The 26166-nt window shown below is 36.9% G+C and overlaps 2 protein-coding genes across 5 annotated transcripts in view; one reads left to right on the forward strand and one right to left on the reverse strand.

Moving 5' to 3' along the window:
- The first annotated feature begins 509 nt into the window (after positions 1-509).
- On the forward strand, positions 510-4502 carry LOC106172583 (thyrotropin-releasing hormone receptor). The gene has a single exon (XM_013553362.2). The coding sequence runs from the start codon at positions 2416-2418 to the stop codon at positions 3763-3765; it is 1350 nt and encodes a 449-aa protein (XP_013408816.2). The 5' UTR covers positions 510-2415; the 3' UTR covers positions 3766-4502.
- A 1998-nt stretch (positions 4503-6500) lies between these two features.
- LOC106172588 (cilia- and flagella-associated protein 54) overlaps positions 6501-26166 on the reverse strand; it is a 64657-nt gene continuing 44991 nt past the window's right edge. For 2 of the 4 annotated variants that reach the window (XM_087014839.1, XM_087014841.1), the window contains 23 exons: positions 25949-26015; positions 25437-25555; positions 24931-25012; positions 24410-24673; positions 24016-24167; positions 23335-23471; positions 22316-22486; positions 21670-21850; positions 21223-21255; positions 19348-19541; positions 18793-18968; positions 18141-18323; positions 17607-17779; positions 17177-17298; positions 16320-16428; positions 15695-15890; positions 15093-15354; positions 13697-13825; positions 12796-13306; positions 12378-12572; positions 11723-11882; positions 10651-10731; positions 6501-7773 (listed from right to left, as the gene is read on the reverse strand). In XM_087014839.1, coding sequence (XP_086870965.1) covers positions 7651-7773; positions 10651-10731; positions 11723-11882; positions 12378-12572; positions 12796-13306; positions 13697-13825; positions 15093-15354; positions 15695-15890; positions 16320-16428; positions 17177-17298; positions 17607-17779; positions 18141-18323; positions 18793-18968; positions 19348-19541; positions 21223-21255; positions 21670-21850; positions 22316-22486; positions 23335-23471; positions 24016-24167; positions 24410-24673; positions 24931-25012; positions 25437-25555; positions 25949-26015 — 3820 coding nt within the window. In that variant the 3' untranslated portion in view covers positions 6501-7650. The remainder of the gene's footprint in view (positions 7774-10650; positions 10732-11722; positions 11883-12377; positions 12573-12795; positions 13307-13696; positions 13826-15092; positions 15355-15694; positions 15891-16319; positions 16429-17176; positions 17299-17606; positions 17780-18140; positions 18324-18792; positions 18969-19347; positions 19542-21222; positions 21256-21669; positions 21851-22315; positions 22487-23334; positions 23472-24015; positions 24168-24409; positions 24674-24930; positions 25013-25436; positions 25556-25948; positions 26016-26166) is intronic. The other 2 variants (XM_087014840.1, XM_087014842.1) reach the window with 2 other exon arrangements.

Below are 26166 nucleotides of genomic sequence, written 5' to 3' on the forward strand. Positions count from 1 at the left end.
CTGGAGAATGCTCAGTGAATGATTGCGGACGGATTACAAACCCATGTTACTAATAGACAATCCCTTTGCGATTTGCTACATAACTTTCATTCATAACTACGCCATACTACGAGCTTACTATAATTACACAACTCTGGGTCATAAGTCGCTCAATAGGCCAAGGACGGTGATAATGAGGAGACGAAATAGCCTCCAAAGTATTGTCTTATTTCATTTTGCTGAACAAAACTTCTGCGACCATCGATTTTCTCCACAACACCGAGTCTAAATGCTGTTATCCAATGGCCTTGATTTCAAATGCATTTGTGGAATTATTTCAGTTATGGAATTAAGTTCAGGGTGGATGTTGTTATGTAAATTCACTGACAAACACGCATTCCGATATGGAAGGATGTACAGATAATAGGCACAACATGCAAGTAACCAGATACCGCAAAAGAATCGAAAGGCATTTCTAAGTAATTCATTTTTATCATTAACGAAAATCACATCGCTTGGAATCAGCGCTTGGAATCAGCAATGCGCGAAAGACAAAATGAATGAGAGAGGATTTCAGGCAGCAATTCTGGAAATTATAATATGCACATCTGCGTTTATCCAGATTTCAACAGGGGCATACGTAATCGAAGTTAACGCGTTACGCACCTGTTATAAACAACAGGGTTAGAACGTGGGGGGATTGAAGACACTTCAAAGAAAACCCAGCAATAAGAAAGCAATTGTTTCGAGAAAAAGTCGTTCTACTCTTTTGCTGTAGGGTGAAGAAATTCCATTAAATACTGAACAGGAAAGACTTGGGGGGAATTGAGGAAATTGACTTAAAGAATATTTTTGTAAAGATATCCGCCTTGCGATATGGATCGCCGTCGTATTCCATTCACTGGAGAACAAAATACTTGCACAAAATATCGACAACGTAAAACTGTTCTGTTTCCGTAACCTGCGAGTCTTTTAATTCTTAGAGAAAAAGCAGGGAACATCGACCAGCAAAAATACAAACATTTCAAAGTAGACCCATTGTCTACTGCCTGACCATCCCATGTTATCTAAAATAGACCCCTTTGAGCGAAATGTATCCTTTGAGCGAAATGTATCCAGTATTTTCAGGATACTTAAATGACGAACATTGAATTGTAAGGACACAGTAAACAATTCTTGGAATTAACCTTATTGTTGTTTGAATAAAACATCTTTTGGGGGGCGTGACAGGCAGAATCTGCTTTCAGAGAAACTGGCCATTTCATTTTAAATGATATCTGAGATCTTTGAAAAATTGGATTGGACATTACTCGCACTAGCACCAGCGGGATTCATTCACAGAAATATGTGTGAAGCTGTTGGAACAGGGCTGGTGGCATTTGAAAACAGAGTTAGGCCGTGATCTGCTTCGTTCACCGAATACCAACTCGATTCTCAAACCTCCGTTCAACAACTGATAAAACAACGCTTGGAATATTCAACCAATCAAATAGCATGTCATCAAATTTTTATGGCGTTTTGTTCAAGGTCTTTGACAATCTGTTATGCGATAGGCGGTCATAAGTTCAACATACAGCTTTCTACTCCGTGTCATTAGACAATAACATTGGCATATTAATTCGAGACGAAGCCTATGAACGTTGAGCCGTATTAAATATAGCGGATCCATGTCAACGGCGAGTCCCCTGTGACACGCATTGAAATCGAGAGCGAAAGCAACAGGAGGTAAATTGATGGACAGTTTTGTTTTTCCGATGTATGTTCAGTATAAGATTCAATAAAGGGAGAGATCACACGGTGGCAATAAGCAAGGGCACCGGAATATATGAATTCTAGTCACTGCGTTGAACTGATTGTACCGTTAAGTGCAGAAAGGTGAGGCGACCACCTGACGCTAAACTAGGCGTGTATTGAACTACTGCATTTAAACGCAGTGTCAGAAGAGGATCGCGTTTAGAAATGAGAAATCGAAATCGCTCGGAGCGTTCAGTTGCCTTTTCGGTGTCTGTTTCAATGCGCTGTAGGATTTGCACCGCATTATAGATACACCAAGCAACGTCTGAAAAGCGTGGTCAAGGACCGCGTTTAATGCCTGTTGGATCTGATATTAACATTTTTCCTAGACGATTGACAGCTGTGAATATCACTTGCGTTTGCCATTTAAGGTTTATTAAGCTGAACCACCTGACAGTTGCCTTTAACACGAAAGATCGATGTACCGTGGAATAACCAAGGCATGTGCGGAGATACAGTGCTTCTTTGGGTTTGAACATTTAAGCATTTAAAGCTGCAAAGTGGACCTTGGTGCCCTTGGAACCAGTCAAGCGTAAACTCGATCGAAATGAATATGGCGATCAGTGTTTGGAACAATTCATCAAATTAATCAAATCCTGATTAAAAAAAATAGGAATTGCACTCGGATTTATCGTGTCGCCAATGGCGGTTCCAGACGCGGTAAGTGACCACATTAAGAAGGTTGCAGTGGACGGCATATACACAACCGAAGTCATGCACCTCCTGAACCGGACAGTAATAGAATTAACGACGCACATGGTCAACACGGCGCCAAACTGTGGGTCAACTAGGGGATACCACGCCATGGTGTCAACTGCCCAAGAGGGACCCTGGATGACCGAAACGACCCATGATTATGATGGGAACTGTTCCGTTGGTGGCTCGATGGAAGAGATGGCGTATAACACAGCGCGCTATCCATTCCTTCACTTCCTTCACAATTTCCGACTGTACTTCACCCCGACTGTGGTGATTCTGGGTTTCATCGGAAACCTCATGTCATTCCTGGTGTTCACCTGCACCCACCTTCAGCGACTTTCGTCCAGTGTCTATCTTGCCGCGCTCGCCATTTCGGACGAGGCTTTTCTTATCCTGCTCCTTATGACACAGTGGTTACTGGACCTTAAGATTAACCTGTTCTACTCGCAGGGATGGTGCCAGGCGAGTATATATTTAACATACATATTCAGTTTTCTCTCCGTGTGGTACGTTGTGGCTTTCACCACGGAGCGGTACATTGCGGTGCGGTTCCCCTTAAAGCGACCCGAAATGTGCACTGTGGCGCGAGCCAAAATTGTGGTCCTATCTCTGGCGGGGTTCGCCGCCGTGTTTTATTTGCTCACTCTATGGACTAACGGGGTTGAGGACGGAGTCTGCAAGCCCCTGGACGGATATTCCGAGCTCAATAAGGGGTTCATTTACACGGATACCGTACTGACTTTTGTCATCCCAAGCGTCGTGCTCATATACATGAATATTCGAATTGCTATAAAGGTGGCTTATTTCTATAGTAAACGGAAGGAATCCGATGCACGAATTATTGTCGAGCAATTCACGTTCAACAACAGGTGCGTGAAACACCCTCATCCGGTAATAGGATCCCCTACAAGACGGTCGCAAGAGTCACAGATGAAGATTACAAAAATGCTGTTAGTGGTTTCAACTGTGTTCCTGTTCTTAAATCTCCCCAGCCACGGGATAAGGATTTACGTCCTCATAATGTTATACGCCAACGGCGGGCAACACAGTGGCACACAAATGGAATACGTTCTACAGTACGTCTTTCAGTTCTTGTATTATATCAATTTTGCGGTGAACTTCTTTCTTTACTGCATTACGGGGAGGAATTTCAGACGTGCGTTTGGGAGGTTGGCGGGAAAGTTCAGGTATAAAACTGTACGTTTTTTCAGCCACGTGAGTACCAGTCTACGAAGGCGGTCTACGCGAACGAGATCCACGCCGCTTCCAGATCCGGGTGATCTGCATGTATGATAAACTGTTATACATGCACGCCTGTACGCTCACGTAGTCCTATATATTCATAGAGAGACACAAAAACTGATCTGTTCCATATTTATACTATCTGAACCTTATTCAGATGCAGTTTATTTCAATATCTACTACGATACAAAAGCATCCAAAAATACCCCACAACAACGTGCATACACTCACACACCCATACACATACTCACATAAGGGCATGGTATTTTTTTTCATTTTTATACGTCTTCTCTTAATTGGTGGATGATAGAGCTTAGGCCAAACAAGTGATATTTTTAACTGTGTTTTATTTTCTTTTTGTAAAGCCGTTGTAAAATTACACAAAATTACACAGTAAGGTTATACTGGTATATATACAAATTGTTTGTAATATATTTATATAGATATCGCGCACACATAGGCGCGGGGTTATTACAAGTTACACATTGATATGGCCGTCTATATTATAGGGGTTTGACGTTAACACTCACATTAAAACATGTGGTTTGTAAATAGCATACCCGAATCTTGTTTTGCCGCTGTATCACATGCATTTAAAAACGGGATAAAGTCCAACGCTCACTAGAAGCTTCGAGCGAGCCACCGACTTTGCGACTATTGGGTATCATGTAGTAATAATACCGGTAGCTAAGCTTATAGATTTTAGTGTGCACCGGGAATAACGATACACTATTATTTATATTTGCTGTGCCTTAACACTATCTGTAATAATAAACGGGTGCATTTGACGAGTATTTTTTCTAATTTCAGATCAGAAGTATTTTGGGTGATTAATAGAGTCAGCCAAAAATAAACGTTAATCGTAAAAAATGTTAAAGAAATGAAAATCTCGACAATTTGCTTATGCCACCCCCAAAGGGAAAAAAAGAAGAGAAAAGAAAGAAACAAGCGCTCTCTGTGGAATATCTTATTTACTGTTTTACAAATAGGTTGCAAAAGAACAATAAAAGATGCCTACAAACCGCCTGCCTCATCATTTCTGACATTTAAGGGTGGTGGTGGGGGGTGGGGGGGATAGCAAATTATATTACCTGGTAATTGACAAGCAGCATTGGCCAAGGAATCCATTAATTGTTGATTATTACACCCATTGTTGTTATTTAATATATTTATTATTACATATGGAAATAAACAGTTTTAATACGTAAAATTAAAATTCTATTTGCACAAAATTTATCGCGATGACCTTTATACTTTACTTCAATATCCATATATTATGTCTTTTTGACCGGTGTGACAAGAACGGTAGTCCGCTAGGAACCGTAGTCCGTTTTCCATTAATTTATATGGTGACTTTCGTCCCATAAACTAATCCCAATACTCCGACTAACCTTTACCTGAACGAATCATATGGGACCACGGACTACAATGCTAGTCACACTAGGACACTTAAAAGTATTGAATGGGTCATCTCACAGAAAAGGGGGCATTTGAGTCACGTCATTGACGCACATATTTTGCGTAATATTTGCATAATTTTAACTTACACCATGTTTTTTGCTCTTTTATACTTCAATGCCGTCCAATATGTAAAGAAATCGACACTAATATTAAGTTAACATACAAAGGTTATGCAAATTAATATGTATTAAAATGTATGCGTCAATGAAGTGAGATAAATGTTCACTTTATTTTTTGTAATGACCCTTACATAATACATTTTAAACCACATTTCATCAAATTCTTTTATAATAGGGGAAAAATGTGAATGTACGCACATCAGCATTGCCACCTATATACCTGATTTTTAACGAAGCAGAACGACAAACTGCCTTAGGTGTTTTATTGGATTTTTCAGCTCCCTATTCTATTAGGAATTATATTTATATCACTTTGAAAATGACGGAAAAAGGTGAATGGACACGCGTTTTTGTAAACTGTTGCATGTCACTACTTTCAAAGAAAAAAATGCATTAATAACGTACACTACAGTCACTTTTTACGCTACTTTTTTTATGTTCTTTCTTTAGGGTAAAGCTTTTATAAACCTCATAGTCTGCACATTTCATTTCTAATACCTGCACCAGATACAATGACAGACGTAGTGCCCTTTTCTCTTCATTGTTTCTTTCTTTGTAACCTGAAACATCTTTAAGTGGAATTACATGTACGTTTTATAATGTCTTCATAAAGGAAAAAGGAGACATGCGAACAATGGATAAGATATGAGCCGTTTACTAATGGTGTTGTTGTTAAATGCTATCTCGTTGTTAAACGGACTTGGAGCAGCTGAATGGATCGGCCTGTCATTGGGGAAAAGATTTACACTAAGGGCGAGCTAAAATGATTGTTTGCACAGCACCAGATGATCATGAATAGCTCATCTCTGTACTGCACTGATGTATTTGAATCACACCTGAATTGCGATTACCTGTTTTACGTGTATTATTATTATTATTATTATTATTATTATTATTATTATTATTATTATTATATTTTTTTTTTTGGGGGGGGGGGCACACTTTATCATTTGGAGCGCATAGGGCATGTAGGAGCTGGAACTGGAAGCCATTGAGGCTTACCTCCCCCCCTCCCCCAAAAAAAAAAAAAAAAAAAAAAAACATTGGTAACAAACTACAAGCCAGGGACAATGAAATGACGCAGAACATGGGGAAATGGAAAACCAATTGTCAGTTGGGAGTGGAACATTAGATGATTAATTAAGTCAGGGTTTTGACCCCTTTCAGCTTGATTTAAGGACGCAGAGAGTAAGGGAGACAAACAGGAAATTTTTTTTAGATTTAATCATAAAACAAGGATGAATAAAACATTTTACCTATAAGCAAACTGCCATTTGAAATGAAAAGAAGAAATTGATATAATAATGTAATATAGAATACAAACTTGCAAAAGACATCCAACAATAAAGCACACTCTGAAAAGACAACACTAAAATACCATACTAAATATTCTTAGAACAAATATACAATGTACGTGTATATTACATGTACATGTATCAAAGGTATCACCATTGTTTCTACAATTCTTTAAACTTCATTTTTCATGAATGATAATTTTATTTGTTATGTCGTCATTTACATGGGGAGAATGGAGTGTGTGGGGTTTACTGGTATATGTAAAATTTGTGAGACAAAATAGAGAAGGCAAAACTAAGCCCAGTATGATTTTCTCATGGGCCCCGCACAACTTTCCATACCCCATGTAGATGAACACATAACTCATAAAAGATGGCTGGAAACAAATTTGTTGGCATTGTGGAAAAATGCTTTAAAACTTAATATTGTTACACATTCCACTTATTATTTCTTCTGGAACAAAAGATTGCATTATTTATGGACGGGAAATACATTCAATAAAATGTCTTCAGGTCATCTTTTTCAACTGAATTTGTTATGGTGGTTCCAAAGCGGCCACTAAATCACAAAAATAATGTTGATTAAAGGGAATGACATAGAAGACTCTTGGTTTCATTCAAAATCACGTGAATTTGGTTTTATTCCATTGTCATACTGTACATTCTAACTTTGACATTTCACTGCTTTGTGGGCTTTGGGCCTATGTTCCATAACTCTGATGACTGCTGCAAGTATGAACTTTGACCTGTTGAACTTTGATCTGATTCCAATACTGTGTCAACTGATGCCTATTTAGTAAGTGTGAACTTTGACCCAATTCCAATACTACATACAGTATGTCAACAGATGCTTATGTGTGAATCTGGGCCCGATTCCAATACTGTGCGAACTGATGCCCATTCAGTCAAAGTAAACTTTGGGCAAAGTCCAGTATAGTGTTAATTAGATTTGATTCCATCAATGTGCACACATGATACATGTATCATGGGAACATGAACACGGCAAGCCGTTTCTGTGTAATATCATCCCATTAACGTAAACTGTCCATTACTGCATGTCTTTACTGTGTGAACAACTTGCTGAACCAGTTGAACATGGTCCCTCCCTTCATAGTGAAGCCGAAGCTTGGATCAAACAGCTTCTCAAAACTGTGCATGTTGGCCTTGGTGACTTCAAAGGGAATCTGAAAAAAAAAAACAGATTTAGAAATTCATTAAGAAATAGATTTAGCCGTAGAACACACACACACATACACACAATTTAGGATCAAACTGCATGGTGAAAAGTTTACTTTTGTTGATCACGTCAAAGACATGCAATCTCACACACACACACACACGCGCGTGCATAAATACACAGTTACAGTCAGATTGCAGATGGCTCTGGTAAAAAAAAAATCTTTAGAGATATAGGTATAATGTTAGCACTCTGAGAAATAATAAAACTATGGTGAATAAAATTTATTAAATCAATTCTAGCAACCTGATATCCAAAATTTGGATTCAAATTATTAAGAAAATTAATAAATAAAAATGATAGCAAAATCAATAATGTCCATAAAATGCTAGCAAGAGTCCAACAAACAAAAATTTTCAGTTTTGAAATCTTCAAAAAGAACTTTGATCACTAAGTATGTCAGTTTCGTGACATAACAAGTAAAATTACAAAAAAATCAGTAGATGGTATTTCCCAGCAGACTGTGTGGCCTGACATGAAAAATTATGTAATTCAACAACTTCTCTTTTCCTTCGCAATTTTCCAAGAAAATTTTTTTTCGCTGAATCCAACTTTACCAATGTGCAATTAGTGGTCGGATGTGAGGTAGACATGAGCTGATCCCCAATGCTATTTCTAGAGCACAGGATTCAAACACACTACGCATGCGTGAAAAATGCGATGTTTGAAATAAACAAGTTGGTGAAATTAACAAAGCATGCTGGTGTTTACCGTCTAGTTGACTTTATTTAATTTGCTCTCTAGTGTCTTTTTTAGTATTTGGAGTTTAAAAACACAAAAGTTGTCTGGTTTCATACATGTATCGAGGCACCACGTATTGTTTGTGTGCTTATTTCTAGACTACACATAACTTGTCATCTTATAACCATAATTTACCACTAACTGGATTTTTTTATTGGTATTACCTGAAATATGATCATTTACCAAACTCTTCACGTAAATGGAATATGTTTTTCATTCCAAAGTGCGCAAGCAAAGCTGAGTTCATCGTATCTCCGTAACTGTATATGTCCATTTACCCTTTCAGTACCAACAAACATATAAGAGTTTTTCCAATAACTCGTATCACAGGACTTTTAAGAAAACAGATTGTTTTGAGATTTCCTTTCAGTTCTGGGATTTGAACTTCAGTCATTATGGTCTATTTTTACTACCCACGACATTCCCTCTGTGAACAGAAATCATCCATTATCAATAACAGCAATCATCCTTTAAGTGTCATTTTCCAATTTTCACAATCATGGCAAAACCACCTAAGTATCATTCCATGGATAATATAACATCATGGGGACCGGCTGAGCTCAGAAGTGCTATTATACATGTATACTGAGGGTTGTGAACCAGAAATCCCATCTGACTTGATTCTAAAGACATGTATTGTTTTTACAGAGAAAATAACACAACTGGGCTCTCCTGGGTTCAAACCTGCTATCAAACTTCAGGTTATGAACTGCTGTTATGGCAATTCCACCTGACTTGCCTTTGCTTAGTTGTAAGAACATCTCATCAAAAACAATTAACTTTCACTGCTCCCAAGAATCATTTTCAAATGAACTTTTATGTGCAACATGCACATAATTCTCTATATATACATATAGTAATATAGCCTCAGACAAAAATTGGTTTTGCTACCTTTACTGTGACTTTTGCTAAACATGTGTTTGTATCAGGCCACAAGACTTTCTGAATATTATTTTTCTACTCTGTACATGTATAAAATATGTAGTGTAGTGACAGAATATCCTGCTGACTTAACCTCCTCTGCAATTTTACCTCTTTTTTTTCTTCTGGGGTTAAATAGGTATTAATGACATGTCACTTAAAACAAACAAACAAACAAACAAACAAACAAGTTAATAAATGAATGAATAAAAGCTCCTATATTTGACTGGTACACAAGAATAATATAATCCCACTTTCATGAAATATTTTTGACTAAAAACCCCTTAAAAATTCCACTATTATTATTATTTTTTTTTTTTGCCATATTCTGACCCAGAACAGCCTGTTATCCCATAAGAGTATGGCCAATCAATAACCTTTTCCAGGCAATTTAACCAGTTAATCTGATACCAACATTGATGCAAATGCATCACTGTCAGGGCAGCAACACGGGGCTTAAAAGACTGCTTTGGGAAACATTTACTCGAAACAAAACATTAAAAAAACCCTTACACTAAGGCAAATGTGAATTATCTTTTAGAAGTATTGACCCCAAATGAACTTCAGACTACAGTTGCTCTTAATTTTCATAAATCAAAAATTGGATTGATTTTAAATCAGGAGAAATGTTCAGTAGTCTTTTGAAATGGAGTAACACTACATTTGTGGTCTAGAACAATATATGTGCACTACATTTTTGATACAACAGAGGAACAGTATTTCATTTAATATGAACCTGCTGACTTATCATGGGTCAAATAAGACTAAAACTTTGGCTTAAAAGGTTTGACCAACTTTTGTATTTAATTTTTTTCAATGTGTGCAAAGACTTAGAAGCTGAAGGACAAATTGAAATAAGTTCATCTATTCAGTAAACTGTTATGAATGATTTTCATACTTTTTACTCTTTCATTAAAAAACAAACATTTTCTCACAAAAGACATTTCAATGTGCACCAGACAATTTCATCAGTCTATGAGTGGGAAAGGGGGGGGGGGGGGGGGGCATGCCTTACTTATGATGAAATGTATCATACAAATTTAACTCCATCTAGGTGTCAATTTTAACTGATGAACATACATGTAGAAACATCTCAAGTGAGTCAAAGTTTGCTGGGGAAAATTAAAAAAGAAAAAAAAATGTCAGCGGTCTTAAAACTGACCTCCACCTCTGAGACTGTCTCCAGCTCTGGCAGCACTCCAAATAATGTCTGGACATCGGTCAAGCACTGCTTTAACAAATTCTGAAATAACAGGCAAAATTACAGAACAATGTTATAAAATTATCTTTACATACTGCTACCTTTATTCTAATCATCACCTCTGTATTATATTCATAAAACTTCACAGAGAGAGTTATTTGCCCAACATTATATATATATCTCCTTCCCAAATATCAGGCCTGCCATATTCTTTTCACAAATTTGCTGTAAATTTGCCAAAGAAATTTCATGTTCTTGCAAATTTGCTGCAAATAAGCAGCAATACAATTTTTTGCAAACTACTTGCTGCAAACTTTTAGTTTCCAGCAAATTTGCAGCAAACTTTTCATTTTGCTAAGGAATATGCCGTGGGTTATTCCCAATGTAAATTACATGTACAGTGTAGGCTAAAACCATGCCTTACATACATGTGGTTTATATTTCACTACTTTGCAATAAATTATTTTTATTTTAATAATTCATGTGTGATGTCTGAGTTAGTGAGAACACTTGCTGTGGGTATAACCCTGTGATATGTAGTTATCCAAACACTGATTATTCAAACAATATGATAATTGCACTAGCTTGTATTCTGCTTACAAGAAGTACACACTTTCCTGTATTTCAGTAAGCTTCAATGCATTCCATGCTCCAAAGCACAAAATACAGACAAGCATATATCTCTAACTCAAGCATACTTATCCTGCTGTTCAAAATGCCAGACTTGAAAATTAAGCACACTCATGTAATGCTATATAGCATACAGTGGGCGACTTGTCTCATACATGTAACTAGACAAGTAAGTAGAAGAGACGGCAAATGCTCGATCTTTTCAATGGGTAAAATATTATTAAACTTTTAGTTACATAATTTTATAATCACAAAAATTATATTTCTATATAGCATTTGCAGTGCTTTTTCTGCAAAGGATAAGAGCCAAAGAACACCCCGCTTTTTAATTTTGTTGCTGCTACTGCAAAATTCACAATTTTCCCCCCATTGTAAATATCAGGTTATTACCGTAAGTACTTACTTCCAGATGCTCGTCCTTCTTCACCTTGGGAGACAGGGCCTTGATTCTGGCCACTTTCTTGGTTTTCCCTGTGGCAGAGGGGGTTGGGGACGGAGGCTGGGGCTCTTTTTTAGGCTTCTCCACTAAAGAGATCTCACTTCTCTGCATCAGCAGTGCCAGTCTGGAGGAATGGAAAAATAAGAATCACTCAATTTACTAGAACAACATGATTTGAGAATTTTCCCCAGTGTTTTGTTAATAATATTTTAGAATATCGATTCAATAGCGGTGAAAATTTATACAGTTAGTTGGCTTCATGTAAGAAAATGCATTGTGTAAGTGTCATTTTCTATTTCCTCCCTAACATACAGCTCTATCAGTTGTTTCAGTGTTTACCACAGTAGTCCGAGTGAAAGTCCACGTGTGTGTGTGTGTGTGTGTGTGTGTGTGTGTAGTACGTGTGTCAGTGTTTGCATGCACTTGTAAGCATACATGTGTGTGCAGGCAAACTCTGCATTCCCTATCATGTAGCTCTATCAGTTGTTTCAGTCTCTCTGGAAAGCTGTCCCAGTTGCATGTCCTTTGTGTGTTTGCATATGTTTATATTTATGTGTTTGCTTGAATGCATGTGTGCGTATATATATATATACATGTGTGCTGGGAAGCTCTGTATTACCTATCATGTAGTTCTATCAGTTGTTTCAGTGTTATCCAGAGCAGTCCAGGTTGTAGTCCCTGGGCACCTGTCACTTTATCTGCCTTCTTATTCACTGCGTACAGCAGAGCAATATGGCTGTCCGCTGCCCCTGTCGACATACTGGTCTGGGGACGTAATGGCATATGACCATGCTCCTCAAAGGCTGGCTGGTACCTACAAATTTATATTTGAAAAAATTATTATAAAGCTATAATATTAATGTAACATTGTTCCATATATTAGTAAAACAAAATGGTAGTGGTTTAATTGACATAAAAAAATTCAAATAAATGCAGACAGATCGATGGCTATCACAACTTAAAAGGTTTTGAAAATGCTCAAGTCTGCATAAAATAACAAACAAACAAACAAATAAATAAACAAATAATAAACCTACCATTGTAGACTGATTTCATTATCAGAAGTGCTGACAATGCTCTTGTCGGGTGGTTTATGGACGTGTACAGGGCTCAGGGTCCCTGGGGGTGTGACGGGTGCCAGGGGGGTTCCGTCTGGCTGCTGGTCAATAGGGATCACCAGATTCCCAGCATAATTCTTGGTGATAATTTCCACATTTGTAGGGCTGACATCTGGTGGCAGGTCAAGTTGTAATGCAACAGGTGGATAGATGGCGCAACATTCTGCTGAGTACACTTGCAGGGCAGAAGTGAAGAACTGATGCATGCTGGTTAGACGTAAAGAAATTGGTCCACTGAGGACAGTTGATCTCACCACATCGTGATTTAAGGCGATGTCAAATTCTGCATGGCTGAAGAATCCTAAGCCAAATTCTGAACCAAGATCGCTTGTACTGTTTGGTGGCTCCCTCTGGTGTTCATTTTCCTTCTTGGCAGATGCTGATATCACTGTAGCTGTGCTGCACATGCGCTGCAGGATAGCCTGGTAGCCTACAAAACAAAACAAAACAAAAACAACTGAATATATATTTTGTATGAGCGAACAAAATGACTACCATCAAATTCAAACTGACATATGTACATAACTAAACCATTTGCCTTTTACAAAATTCAAGATCAATATTTGTTCAGTTCAATAAATGACTGAGTGGGTTGTCAGAATCAATTCTTATCAAAATTATACAGTTGTTTGTAACCCCCAAGAGAAAAAAAAATTGTCTGATAATTACATTTAATTATTACTACAGTTTGTAGTGCAGATAGGGATCAAGCCACCATGCCAATGCAACCTGCACACTTGTTGGAGATTGAGAGTTAGTGCCAATGAAATGTATAATTGTAAATAAATGACATAATTATCAAAGGTGGCTCGAATTTTACCCAGGAGATGGGTCCAGCTGATGCCCTTGGCTTCTTCCCTGGCTTTATTGATTTCATCTTGGTAGGTTTCCACCACCTGCTGCACCTCAAGGCTCTCCACCAAAGGAGCCATCTCCTCCTCTATTGCATCTGTATGTGAAAATAAAAAAAATAAATATTTTAACACTTTTTCTCATTTTTTTCATTTCACTGCACAAAGAACTTGAAAAACTACAATGAAATAATTAAATAATGAATATATGAATTAAAATTTTTCAATAAATAAATAATTAACCAATTACAAATACAACAAATGTAAAATAGGACTTCATGCAGTGCAACACATAACATTTCACACACATTTAAAAAAAGGTATGAGTAAAATAAATATCCGTAACATATACAATCTAATATCTAATACCTTACTGATAAAAAAGTCAACCCTATCTATGAAGACTACATCATACTGATTTCAACATGTATATTAATATATATCAAGAATTACGGTATAGGGTACTTTACAGGTCAGTCTCCAGAATGTACCTGTTAGTAATTATAAACTCATGTCTAAGGGCCATTTCAGTTGAATTTAAACCCTTAAAAGAGTCTATAAAATGCAATATGAAATTTTATTATGCAAACTATTCAATTCCTGCAAGGTAATCTTGAGAAAATTATCCATATCAAATGAATCAAAGGATTTCTTTTTGACAGAAATTGGGACCCAGCCTGTGAAAATATCATACCCTTACAAAGTACAAGTGACACCAAATTAACCCATATGTACAAACAAAGTCATTTTCAGCATATTTGTCTCTAATAATTGGACAAACATGACACCACTGTCATGCTAGAAGATGCATTACTTCGTCTATTAAAAGACAGAACCTTATTTGACAGGTTAAAAAAATAATTCGACATGAAATCATATAATCAATCAGTAATGTGATACTGGTAAAGGTGGCGTGTATCAGGCTTCTTGAGCTGTTTATCACTTTTGTCTTTTGACTCTGAAAGGCCACTGTAGGCATCATCCAATAAATTCAGATAATAAAGAAGTTCATGCAGTACAAAGTCTGCAAAGTACATACACATAATATATTTTATTGACTTAATCTCATTCCTACCCAGATTACCTACAGTATAATAGTACAATCACGCAAAGTTCAAGGGGAACTATATTGACAGTACTCAAAGAAGACAGATCTACTTATGCTAAAAGGCAATAAAAATTATTTAAGAAATATCAAGAGACCCTGACTGCAGAAATTGTTTTACACATCTTTCCTCCCTGAATAACTCTCTATGATAAAAATGAATTTTTAAAAATATTCTGTCTACTTTCAAAACAAACAAACCAACACTAATGCAAAAATTAACCTCCATTGCTGTCAGAAAAAAAATAAAGTTAACTTACTTTTGTAAACTTTCTTCTTCTCCCCAAACACATAGGAGCTGATAAGATCAAGGACAGCAAAATCTGGGATGTCCTGCTGCGCCTTTGCGGAGAGAGGTTGTGACGTTACGCTGACATCACCAGGCAATAACAGTCGTGCTCGCTGTGCCTGTCCCGCAGCTGCCGCACACCTTATGGCTACCCATGCAGCACGCCGTTCCTTGTCCCTCTCGCCCTCAGTGGGCTCTTTGGCCGGCTTCAACTTGGTCTTCTCCTTCTTACTCTGAAAAAGAACAGGAACCTTAGCAAATTTATTTCTACCCAAAAAAGTTCTGCTCACATAATCTGATATGTGAATCTTCACTTACCAGAATCGTCTATGTTTTAATTTGGTATGTCCAGTAAAAAAACGGAAAAAATGATAATTATAAATATATATTTATATAATATTATATTATAAAATTTATATAATATGTACATGTATGTATTACATTGATATCTATACTCCCTAATTTCTGTCTACTCTGGGTTATACCTCAGAAATTAAATAATATTCCTTTTCTTCTTTCAAACCCACTTCTATATACCAAATCTTCCTCACTGACAAATAGAAATCTACTGACCTTGACTCCCTTCTTGGACTTCTTCCCACTGCTTCCAGTTTTCACAGAGCTCACTTCATCCCCGCTCTCCCCGGCCGATTCGACCACTGACCCCTCGGGGACAGTCAGGGTGTCCTCAGTGGTCACTCCCTGGGGGACCACCCCTGAGGAGGACAGGTAGACCAGGGCGATCTCCAGGTAACCCTGACGGATTAAGCTGGAAAAAAGAATAAAAAAAAAAATGTAAAGAAATGAAATAAAATAAACAAAATAACATGAAATAAACTCAAATAAAATTAATAAAATATTAAAATAAAATATGTAGTACAATAAATTTAGAGACCTTCTCCACCACAGCTGATGCAGTTTAGGGGACCAATGGTTGTTAAACTTTTAAACTTCACATTGTTAATTTTCCTTTATTGCCAAGATATACCCTGGTATCCAAAAAACAATAGGAATATTACAATATACTAAACCTGTATTTGAGCTGTTTTATACAGCTACCAAACTTTAATAGCTTAAGGTCTCCAGTCTCTGAGATCTTTATGACATTTTTATAGCTTTTCATAATATCAAATGACAAAAATTAACTCAATGAATTTCTTGAAAATAAACAAATTCAGTTTGATAGCTTTATCCTCACCCCAAGTCATGGTCAAAAGCGTAACTAGTCCGTATGGCGTCCAGAAGAGTGGACACTACTGCCCGGGCCTGGTACTTGCCTAGATTGAACAGCTGACGCTGCACTTTACCTGATACAAAGAAAAAAAAAAAAACAAAAATGAATAAAATGAAATTTTATGCCATTTTATACTGTGTCCTTTATATTTGCAACTTAAAAGTTAATTGATATGTGCAAATTCTCAAAAATGTCTGTTCAAGTAATACAGTCATGTAATGGGGAAAATAAAAACTTTGGAGAAACTACTGAAGGTCAGGAGGACCTAGAATATAAGAAATCTGCAGGTCCTCCCAATTCTGTACATGTCCAAACTAAGTATTTTATTTCCATAAGCCTATATTTACATGTGATACATTATTATTTATATACTGCATGTAAATAATATATGCTGCCAGTCCAGAGGACCTGCAATATCAAAAACTGTGCAAGTCCTTTGGCATTTCAGGTTGTCATGGCCTGTCAGGCAGGCAGCTTCCTCATGTCTGGTATGAATGATTTGGAAAAACTTTACCCATATTGAACACATCTTATCATATTGAAAACATCTTATCCATATTGAGCACATCTTACCCATATTGAATATATCTTACCAATAATGAACACATATCTTACCAATAATGAACACATATCTTACCCATATTGAGCATATCTTACCCATATTGAGCATATCTTAACCATATTGAGCACATCTTACCCATATTGAACACATCTTACCCATATTGAACACATATCTTACCCATATTGAACACATATCTTACCCATATTGAGCATATCTTATCCATATTGAGCACATCTTACCCATATTGAACACATCTTACCCATATTGAGCAGGATCTCGGCCTCCAGACTTGCCTCTCTCAGGGAAGTCACCTTGCAGAGCTCTAAGGCTGTGGTCAAGACACCCAGGGCTGATGTCCACCTCTCAACAATATCCTCTGACCTGTAAAAAGGAAGAAATAAGACATTTCGCTATCAAACATTATCCCATGGCATAAAATTGGATACCAGTCTAAAATCAATTCTATACGAAATGTCATATTGTGATGAATGAAACATGTGGCATTTGTCACTGCACTGACTAAAGCTTCATCAGCTGGGTTTTACATGTAAAGCTAAATGCCACTGAATACCAATAAATTCATGATAATCTTACATGCCATTACCTTTCATTATAATCTACACTTTAAAGGAAAAGCTTTATATAAACTAAAAAGCTTCTTTCAGATCTGCAGCCAGGACAATTCTTACCCAGCATTCCTTGCGGCATTTCTGGACATGGCGTGGCCAATCCTGAGCTTTATCTGTGCCAGGAGCAGGATGTGAGGGAGGAAGGTATTGGCCATTGGAGGGAGAGGCGCACTGTGCCACGCGGCTCCTCCTGCTGGGTAGTAGTGCTCTATCTTCTCTCCCAGTGCTTGGATCTGAAAAGGAGCCATATAATAATAATAATAATAATAATAATAATAATAATAATAATAATAATAATAATAATAACAAACTTTCATCATTATCATCATCATAATAATCATAAGAGGAAGAAGAAGGACTATCATCATCATCATAATTCTAATAATAATAATGACAACAAAAAATATTTTAGGTGAAAAACAGAATGTTCTAATGTTGGAATATTTACTACAATATGTGTTTAAAAATCACCATTATAACGAGTTCTGATCTAATCCTCTATATCATAGCATTGCCATAAGCATGTTTAGATTTTGAATCACAAGACTGAGATTTTTTTAAATTAAAATCCCTGGGGTGAGCAATGTCTGTTACCTGTTCCAGGAGAAGTTTCTGGGCAGCCAGGTACTCTTTAACAGTCTTTTCAGTGATGTCCACCCTGTCCTTGCCTAAAGGAGTGGCCGCAGTGGTTATATCGGTAAGCATCACCATGGCTGTGGTCTGGAGTAACTGACCGCTAGTGGACAGAACTATGCTGGACAGAAGGGCAAGTATGTCCTGAAGAGATTCAATATTCCTTAATTAGTGCATCATTTATATATTATCAGTCTGTGGCAAGTTTTTTTTCACTGGCCACCAGGGACTTAGAATCCATCTATAATGTCACAAACTACAAAGATAATGGATTGCTTATAAAAGTACATAACATGTGTATCCTAAAGCATATCCAGAACAAAAAAGACAATCCAATTTTAAACAATCAATGACTATACATGTACAGTTTAAGTGCAAGGACTATCATAATAATAATAACAAAAAACAATTATTTATTTCTGTGATAGAAGCATGATTGACACTTGAACAGTTTGTTCAAAATGGAGCTCCTTTCATTTTTTCCACCTCCACATGGCACCTCTTCCACTCCAAAACTTTTTCCATGGTAACCATCAAAAACACATTTTGGGGCCACATTTAACATCATTAAAGAAAATAAACATCATTAAAGAAAATAAACATTCAAAATTACCTTCAACATATCAATATTATCATCAGAACTCTTCCCTTCCATGATGTTCAACAGGACTCCCTGCATGAGAAACTCGGCCTGCATCTCCACATCACCGCAGGCCTCGGCCTCGGCATATCCCTCCACACAGTACTGCCTGCAGTCTCCCAGCTCCACATGGACACTGCGGTATGGTCCTTTATATAACAAACACAGTAATTTCATAACAATCGCATCACACCATATCCATATAGAAATTATATGACAGTGCATTTATTCAAAATTAGGTAACATTTCTTTAATAACTGTTGTTTAATTCTTACTAAGTTTAAACTTGGCATTTATAGTGATATTCTTCCTAGACAGGGTCTAATCATCTTTAATTTTTGTCTCAAGGAAAAAATTGTGGCCATGCAGAAACTGAACAAACTTTCACTAACAAAGTGGCCTAGCTGGCTTCAATTTTACTGGCATTTGGCACGGAGAAAATGCATAATGTGTGAAGACATTACACATGTACCCAGTGTATAATGCAAATGCCTCCATTTTTGTTAATGTACCACATTGTTCTGATACCTTTTACATCTCCCATGCCTCTGACTTCACACATCAGGCTTTTCACCAGAGCCAGGCGACAGTTCAACCACAAGCGAGCATCAAGACGAGAGCGACTCTGAAAGTTCTGGAACTGGAATTGACTGTTCTCTATCTGGGTCAACTGGATATTGGCAGTTCCAGTTGCATGACGACTGCTCCTCATGGAGGAAGGCCTGTAATTCAATTTTCAAAAATTCATGACTTTTCCCAGTGATGAAAAATTAGGCATAAAATGAAAAGCAAGAGGTTAGTTTTTTTTTTCTTTTTGGGCATTGATATTTCATTAATTTCCAATGGAATTCACTAAATTTGATGAAATGCAGCATTTTTACTATAAATCCCTATTGCTTATAATGACAGAAATCAAAGCAACACTTCAAAAGCTAATTTAGTTGCCAAAAGGAATGTCTGTTTAGTGAAAATGTGTGATAAATGAACCTGTTTTGTTCTGTGCATAAAACAAGCCTTTTAAAACAGTAATTTTTCAACATACGATACATGTGCTGAACAATATGATGCATGTTTGTTCTAAGTATAAAAAGTGCATTCAATTTGTTTTTTTTTAAAACAAGTTGACATATAAATGTGCACGTGTTTCTTCTATTCTAAATCACAGAGAATCTGAAAATTGCAAATACTGGACTGATTGTGCACTCTAGAAAACTTGGAAAACACTATTATATATATATCATTCTTTAATAAAACACTTTTGTGTGAGACAAGTACATGTATTGGGCACATGTATATGTAGGTATGTGTTAAAGACCTAATCCTATTGTGTAAATTCACCTTATTAATTCAAATTAGAGGGTGTACCTTGGAGGCATCCTGACATGTAGAATATATATAAATATTAAAACAGTGAATGTTGGTTCTAATTTGTTCATTTTAATGATTATGTCTAAAATTTTGTTTCTGGCAAAACATGAGTCACCCACCCTGAGCTTCAGAGCTGACTTGACACTAACCTTTTCACTGTAGCCTATCTCCATCGTGTCAAGTAACCTCTGACGAAAATAGTTTGACCTAGTTTATATAAGCCAATCGAATCCATGTTTCAAAATTTTTCACCAAAGTTTGGTGAAAACGCTGATTGGTTGATCGTCAATCGGCAATCCTCGGCTGATTCCGCAAGCTTCATACTAACAACATATTTATTGTCGAGTGCGGAGACATCCGAGTAGTTCCGAGTGGTTCCGAGTGCATAACCGTACACAAAGAAAGCATGGAGTATATCGGAATTGAAACCAGAGCAGTATGATGCCCTGCATCATTATCTACTGAGGGATGATGTATTTTGCGTGCTGCCCACAGGTTACGGCAAGTCCCTGATATTCAGCCTTATCTTTGATTGGTCCGGATTTGAACAAAGCGCGCTTTGATTCGTTCGCGTTCATTGGCTAGATCGTTCAATGAGTCATTGAGTGCGGGCTTTAAATTTGATTGGCGGGCGGCGGGAGCACTCGAATCTGGTCAGAGGTTACTTGACACGATGGAGATAGGCTACAGTGAAAAGGTTAGTGTCAAGTCAGCTCTGAAGCTCAGGGTGGAGTCACCCAACGTAAGGATCTATATTTGCATGGGTACCCACATGCTTATGGTCACATACATGTAAGATGGACAAAATCATTATAGACCTTTGTTTTTAGCACAACACAGGTTGCCCCCTAAAAACAAAAATAAAACAAATGCATGTCATTCAATTTGAGTCAGGATACCTCTGAGATCCAATTACCCCCCCCCCCCCCCCTCTGTCAGTATTTGGTAACACAATGCCAGACACGATGCATTTGCAAACATTTCACAACACAGCAATCGATTGCAATACATTGGCCAAACCATACACCCACTTACTCCTTGAATCTACTGGTTTTCAAGATAGATTCCCTGTAATGCGTTTTTACATTAAAAGGTTAGTTGAATGCGTGATGAAATTGTGAATGAACTTCAATATACATGAAGATTGCAACACTTTTGAAAATACAGGCATGACTGTTAAACATTGAAAAGAAACACAGACAATTTTTTTCATTTGGAACAATTAAGAATTATAGATCAGAAGGAACAAATAAAATAAAATAATCATGCAATGAAACTTCAAACTTTAAAAAAATGAAACAACATGTACAGATCTAAAGCCTTTCAATAAATATGTTAATGTCAGATCTTTGACATATATACAAAATTACAATTGTTAATACAAGAAAGACAGTCACATTGATATTTTAATTATAGTAATTCATAAAAATAACACTAATGGCACAAATTGCAACTTCAAAATTTTTCCCAATATATATTAACCTTTTTGCTATCTGCTCAGCTGCCTTGAATGTAAAGAGCTCTGCACCCTGCAGCAACTTCATCGCTGTCAATACAGTGCGAGCTGCCATTGAGCCATGGTGCCGTTGCTTAGCAACCTCTGAGAGCTCCAGTTTGCAGTGCACCACAAGCTCGAGTTCTGCTGCTGCCAGTGTCTCCACACCTGCAAATAAGATTCAGTTATAAATGTTAAAATTATCATGATTATTTTAATATTTGGAAGGAATAAGCAACTGTTAATTAAAGTTGAAAAAGTAAAGTGAAATATCCCCAAAATCAAGGTTATTAAAATTTTCCAATAATACCTAGATGTTTATGATAAAAATATAAAATTCTAACTTTTCTTCTCCATTGCATCCCTTCTTTACTAATTTATTTATTTATTTATTTATTTATTTATCCTAAACTACACAGCTTAGACTAATTAATTTTGTCAGAATAAATGTGGAGTTCAGGAAATTAACTACTCACCCCTTTTTTATTTGAGAAAAAGCTGGCAGACTAATATTATACAACAAGGGGATTGAAAAATACTACAAATCCTCAGACAAAAAAGAACTTGGTAGGTATGAAAAAACAAAATGAGCTTCTTCCATTCACAACTTTTATCAGTTATACTCATCTGTACCTTTATCATTTTCTGCCTGCTCTATCAATATCTCAGACAGGGTGGTCAGCATAAACTCAGACACTCCCAGGAGTGTCCCCTTGACCATCTCCAGGGTGACTGGCTTCTTACTGGTGGAGAAACGCTTCTGGACGACTTTCTCTCCCTCTGTTTCTGAGTCTGATTCCTCCACTGAAAGATGAAATAGGTTTTATTAATGACAAACTGAATATACTGGTAAAGCTTGATTGACATTTGATCAGATGTGACTCCTTTTATTTCTGCCAAACTCTATTTTGATTTCATGATTCATGCCCATGCGCCCACCCAATCCATGCCCATGCGCCCACCCAATCCATGCTCATGCACCCACACAATCTATGCCCATGCACCCACATAATCTATGCCCATGCAAGTGGGGAACCTGGGATTCTATCTTTGACTAGTTCCACTTACAAATTTACTTTACAGTGTCATGGTTATTCTTCGCTACTTTCTTCTGTTTAAAATGTTTGTATTGTGTAATGTGCAGCATCACTTGTATTATATTGTATTGTGCGTAGTCGGGTTATCTACATATATTTCATGTTTACTTAATGTATAGTGAATGTCTTGTGCGTGTGTGTGTGCTTGTGTGTGTGTGTGTTTGAATATGTATTTTTGTTTGTCTTTTTATGAATAAAAAAAAATCTTTGCCCATGCACCCAAACAATCTTTGCCCACGCACCCACACAATCCACACCCATCCACCCATACAATCCATGCCCATGCAACCACACAATCCATGCCCATGCAACCACACAATCTATGCCCATGCACCGACGCAATCTATGCCCATGCACCCACACAATCCATGCCCATGCACCCACACAATCTATGCCCATGCACACACACAATCCATGCCCATGCACCCACACAATCCATGTCCATGCACCCACACAATCTATGCCCATGAACCCACAAAATCCATGCCCATGCACCCATACAATCCATGCCCATGAACCCACACAATCCATGCCCATGTACCCACACATACTGACCATCTATACTGCTGCCCGCTGGTGGTCCTCTGAAAGCTGATGGCTTAGTAGCAGAACTGGACGTCACAGATGGACGACCTGACCGCTGGGCACTACGGGGTAATGAGGTGTAGGTGCGCTGGCGACTCTCAAGTCTGCTTTCAAATTATAAGAAGCATCAGATAATTAATACATTGGACACAGGCACTTGATTACTGTTTAGAATTGTAATTTTTATCTAAAAAAGTTGGGAGTAAATTCCAAATGCATAGTCCAAAAGAGATCATAACATGTAGACAAAAAAATTTAATTTTTTAATTTTCATTTTTACAACAAAGAGAAAATGATAATTATGTATTAATGTTACTAAAACAATGTCCAGAAAAATTTACACATTTAAGGTAGAATCATAAGACTTGTATAAGCTGCATTTAATCATTGAAATTTTACTTCAAATTATTAACAGTAACCTCATAACTATTGTGAGTCATAACTATTATTTCACTGTCCTTATCTCATTGTTTTTTATTTTTTAATTTTTATTTCTTAAAATTTCTGTTTGCATTAAAATGATGTTATTATTTGATTTTTGCCATCTGTAATGAAGAAAAAAAAAAGAAAGATCAATCAAAAAGCATTTTTCGAAAATTATTCTTATTACTCGTTCATATATTTAAGGAAATAATCATTAAACATATTCACCCCAGATCATCAAGCACAGGAAAGACAGGTAATTTCTCCGCCACTGAGATCAGCAGATGTGCCTGGGCCAAGGTTAGCAGACAGGTCATGTGAGGGCCGTACAGAGCTGCCAGGTTGGAGGACAGTCTCTTGTCTATCACACTCTCTAATACCTGTGTGAATATACACATATATGAACAAATTAGCTGCGATATTTTTTTTTCATAAATATATAATAGATTCATAAAATAAAACCTTGTGTGCTTCATGAATATTGCTGCGAAATATCAGAACACCTAGACTGCTTGATTTTGATTTTTGACATCCAAAATGTAGACAAATGAAGAAAAATGAAAGAAAAATAATAAAATAATATAAAAAACAATAGAGAAGGTAAGAAAGAAAGAAAACTAACCTTCAGATTATTGGGATCTAGGACGGGTTTATCTGCACTGAACCTCAAATTGACTGATTTTGACTCGACTTGTCTGAAGTTATTGTCTGCAGTATGCGGCAGACGTTCTCCGTGTAGCAGACGCTGCAGGCATATCAGGGCCTCAGAATACAGGCCGAGGTCAGTGAGGACACGCACTTTCAGTACACGTCCGTCGACGGAACGCTGCAGGTCACGGCAGACGAAAGTGGTGAAATACTGGTACAGAGTAAGCATTGGGAGAACCTGCAATAGAGACAGTGAAACGGTAAGGAATTTCTGGTGAAAGTAAGAATTATGACATCCAACCTGTAAATAGAGAAATACAAAAACATGGCAGTAGCATTACACTTACAATTTGAATAAATATACAACAAATTAACTAAAAATTTCAGACTTTAAGTTATCAATCAACTAGCATTATAACATATACCCTAATATGCTATTTATTTGCTACTGGGTGGGTATGTGTACTTATGCTAATTAATTTTCTTTCTACTTACAAACAAGTTGTGTTTTCCTCTGGCCAGCTCTTCAGTGACCCATCTCAGTGCAGCTACTACTGAACGACCTTCACTGCGGAACCTAGACAATAACACACATGGAAATCCAATAATTAAAATAAATGTTGACAGAAAATAAATAAACTTAAAACTCTAAGCAAAGCAAAAGTGCTGAATCCTTTGCAGTGCGAGGCGAGAGGGGCGGATATTAACTTCCTTCAACAAGTTTGCTTCAGGCAGTTCAGACCAATTCAAACCAATCTGGTTAACTGGTTGTGCTGATCTTCAAGTCTCCATTTAGGTGACTATCCAATGTTATAAAGTAGGCTATTAAAAGCTGTCAATTTACCTTGGTGTTTCAATACAGATAAGTATAAACGCACAATCAATGTGCAGAACCCAAGACAGTTGGTGTCATGTTGCCATTATTATTGACTGTATCTTGGTATCAATTGATAGTCTAACAGTAGCAAATGCATTAATTATCCCATATTTAAAAGACTTACCTGTCTGATAAGAGGTCAATGCCCGGGACGAGGTGACTGACCTCACAACCTTCCCCTATCTCATACAGAGCATAGTCACAGTCGGCTGTGGGATGGGGGAGGGAGGTTCGGAACAGGGCCTACAAAACAATCAATCAATCAATAAATAAATACCTTTTAAAGATGAAAGAAAAAATTTTTACAAATAATTAATCTTATTATCCTATTCATATGCATTTTACTTTCAAGACTATTTATATATTGGCTTAACTGTTGCTCTTAAACTGTTACAATTATGATATCAAGCTTTTACAGTTGTGAGTTGAGTGTCTCAGATTTATTACTCTGAATTATATTGAGTGCTTTTTTATTATCTATATTCAGTTGTGAGTCTTGTGTATCAGATTTATTACAGCTTTGAATTATGTCAAATTCTTTTTTTTATTATTTATATTCATTTGGTGTTTTTTTCCTAACAGACCTGTTTACATCTATCCCAACTTATCATCCCCCATTTACCAGATTCAACTTACCTTGAAAAAATATCCTGAGAGAAAACAGGACTGCATCTTAAGACCGAGATCCGAGGTCAAGATATACCTGAAATGGTAAAAAAAAACAATGACATACTAAGGAAAAATTACACATGTCTGTCCCAAAAAAGTTTAACTCGACTGGCCAATTAGAAACATATATGAAACTTCCAAGAAAATATAGCTTTTTTTTTTTTCTATGATATCAGAGATGAAGG

This window comes from Lingula anatina, chromosome 6 (genome assembly GCF_051362555.1).
Source record: "Lingula anatina isolate TDL-2025a chromosome 6, LinAna3.0, whole genome shotgun sequence".
In the NCBI taxonomy this organism is placed as follows: Eukaryota; Metazoa; Brachiopoda; class Lingulata; order Lingulida; family Lingulidae; genus Lingula; species Lingula anatina.

Bases quoted from the DNA above. Each gene is read 5' to 3' on its own strand.
- LOC106172583 (XM_013553362.2), top strand. From the start codon at position 2,416: ATGGCGGTTCCAGACGCGGTAAGTGACCACATTAAGAAGGTTGCAGTG.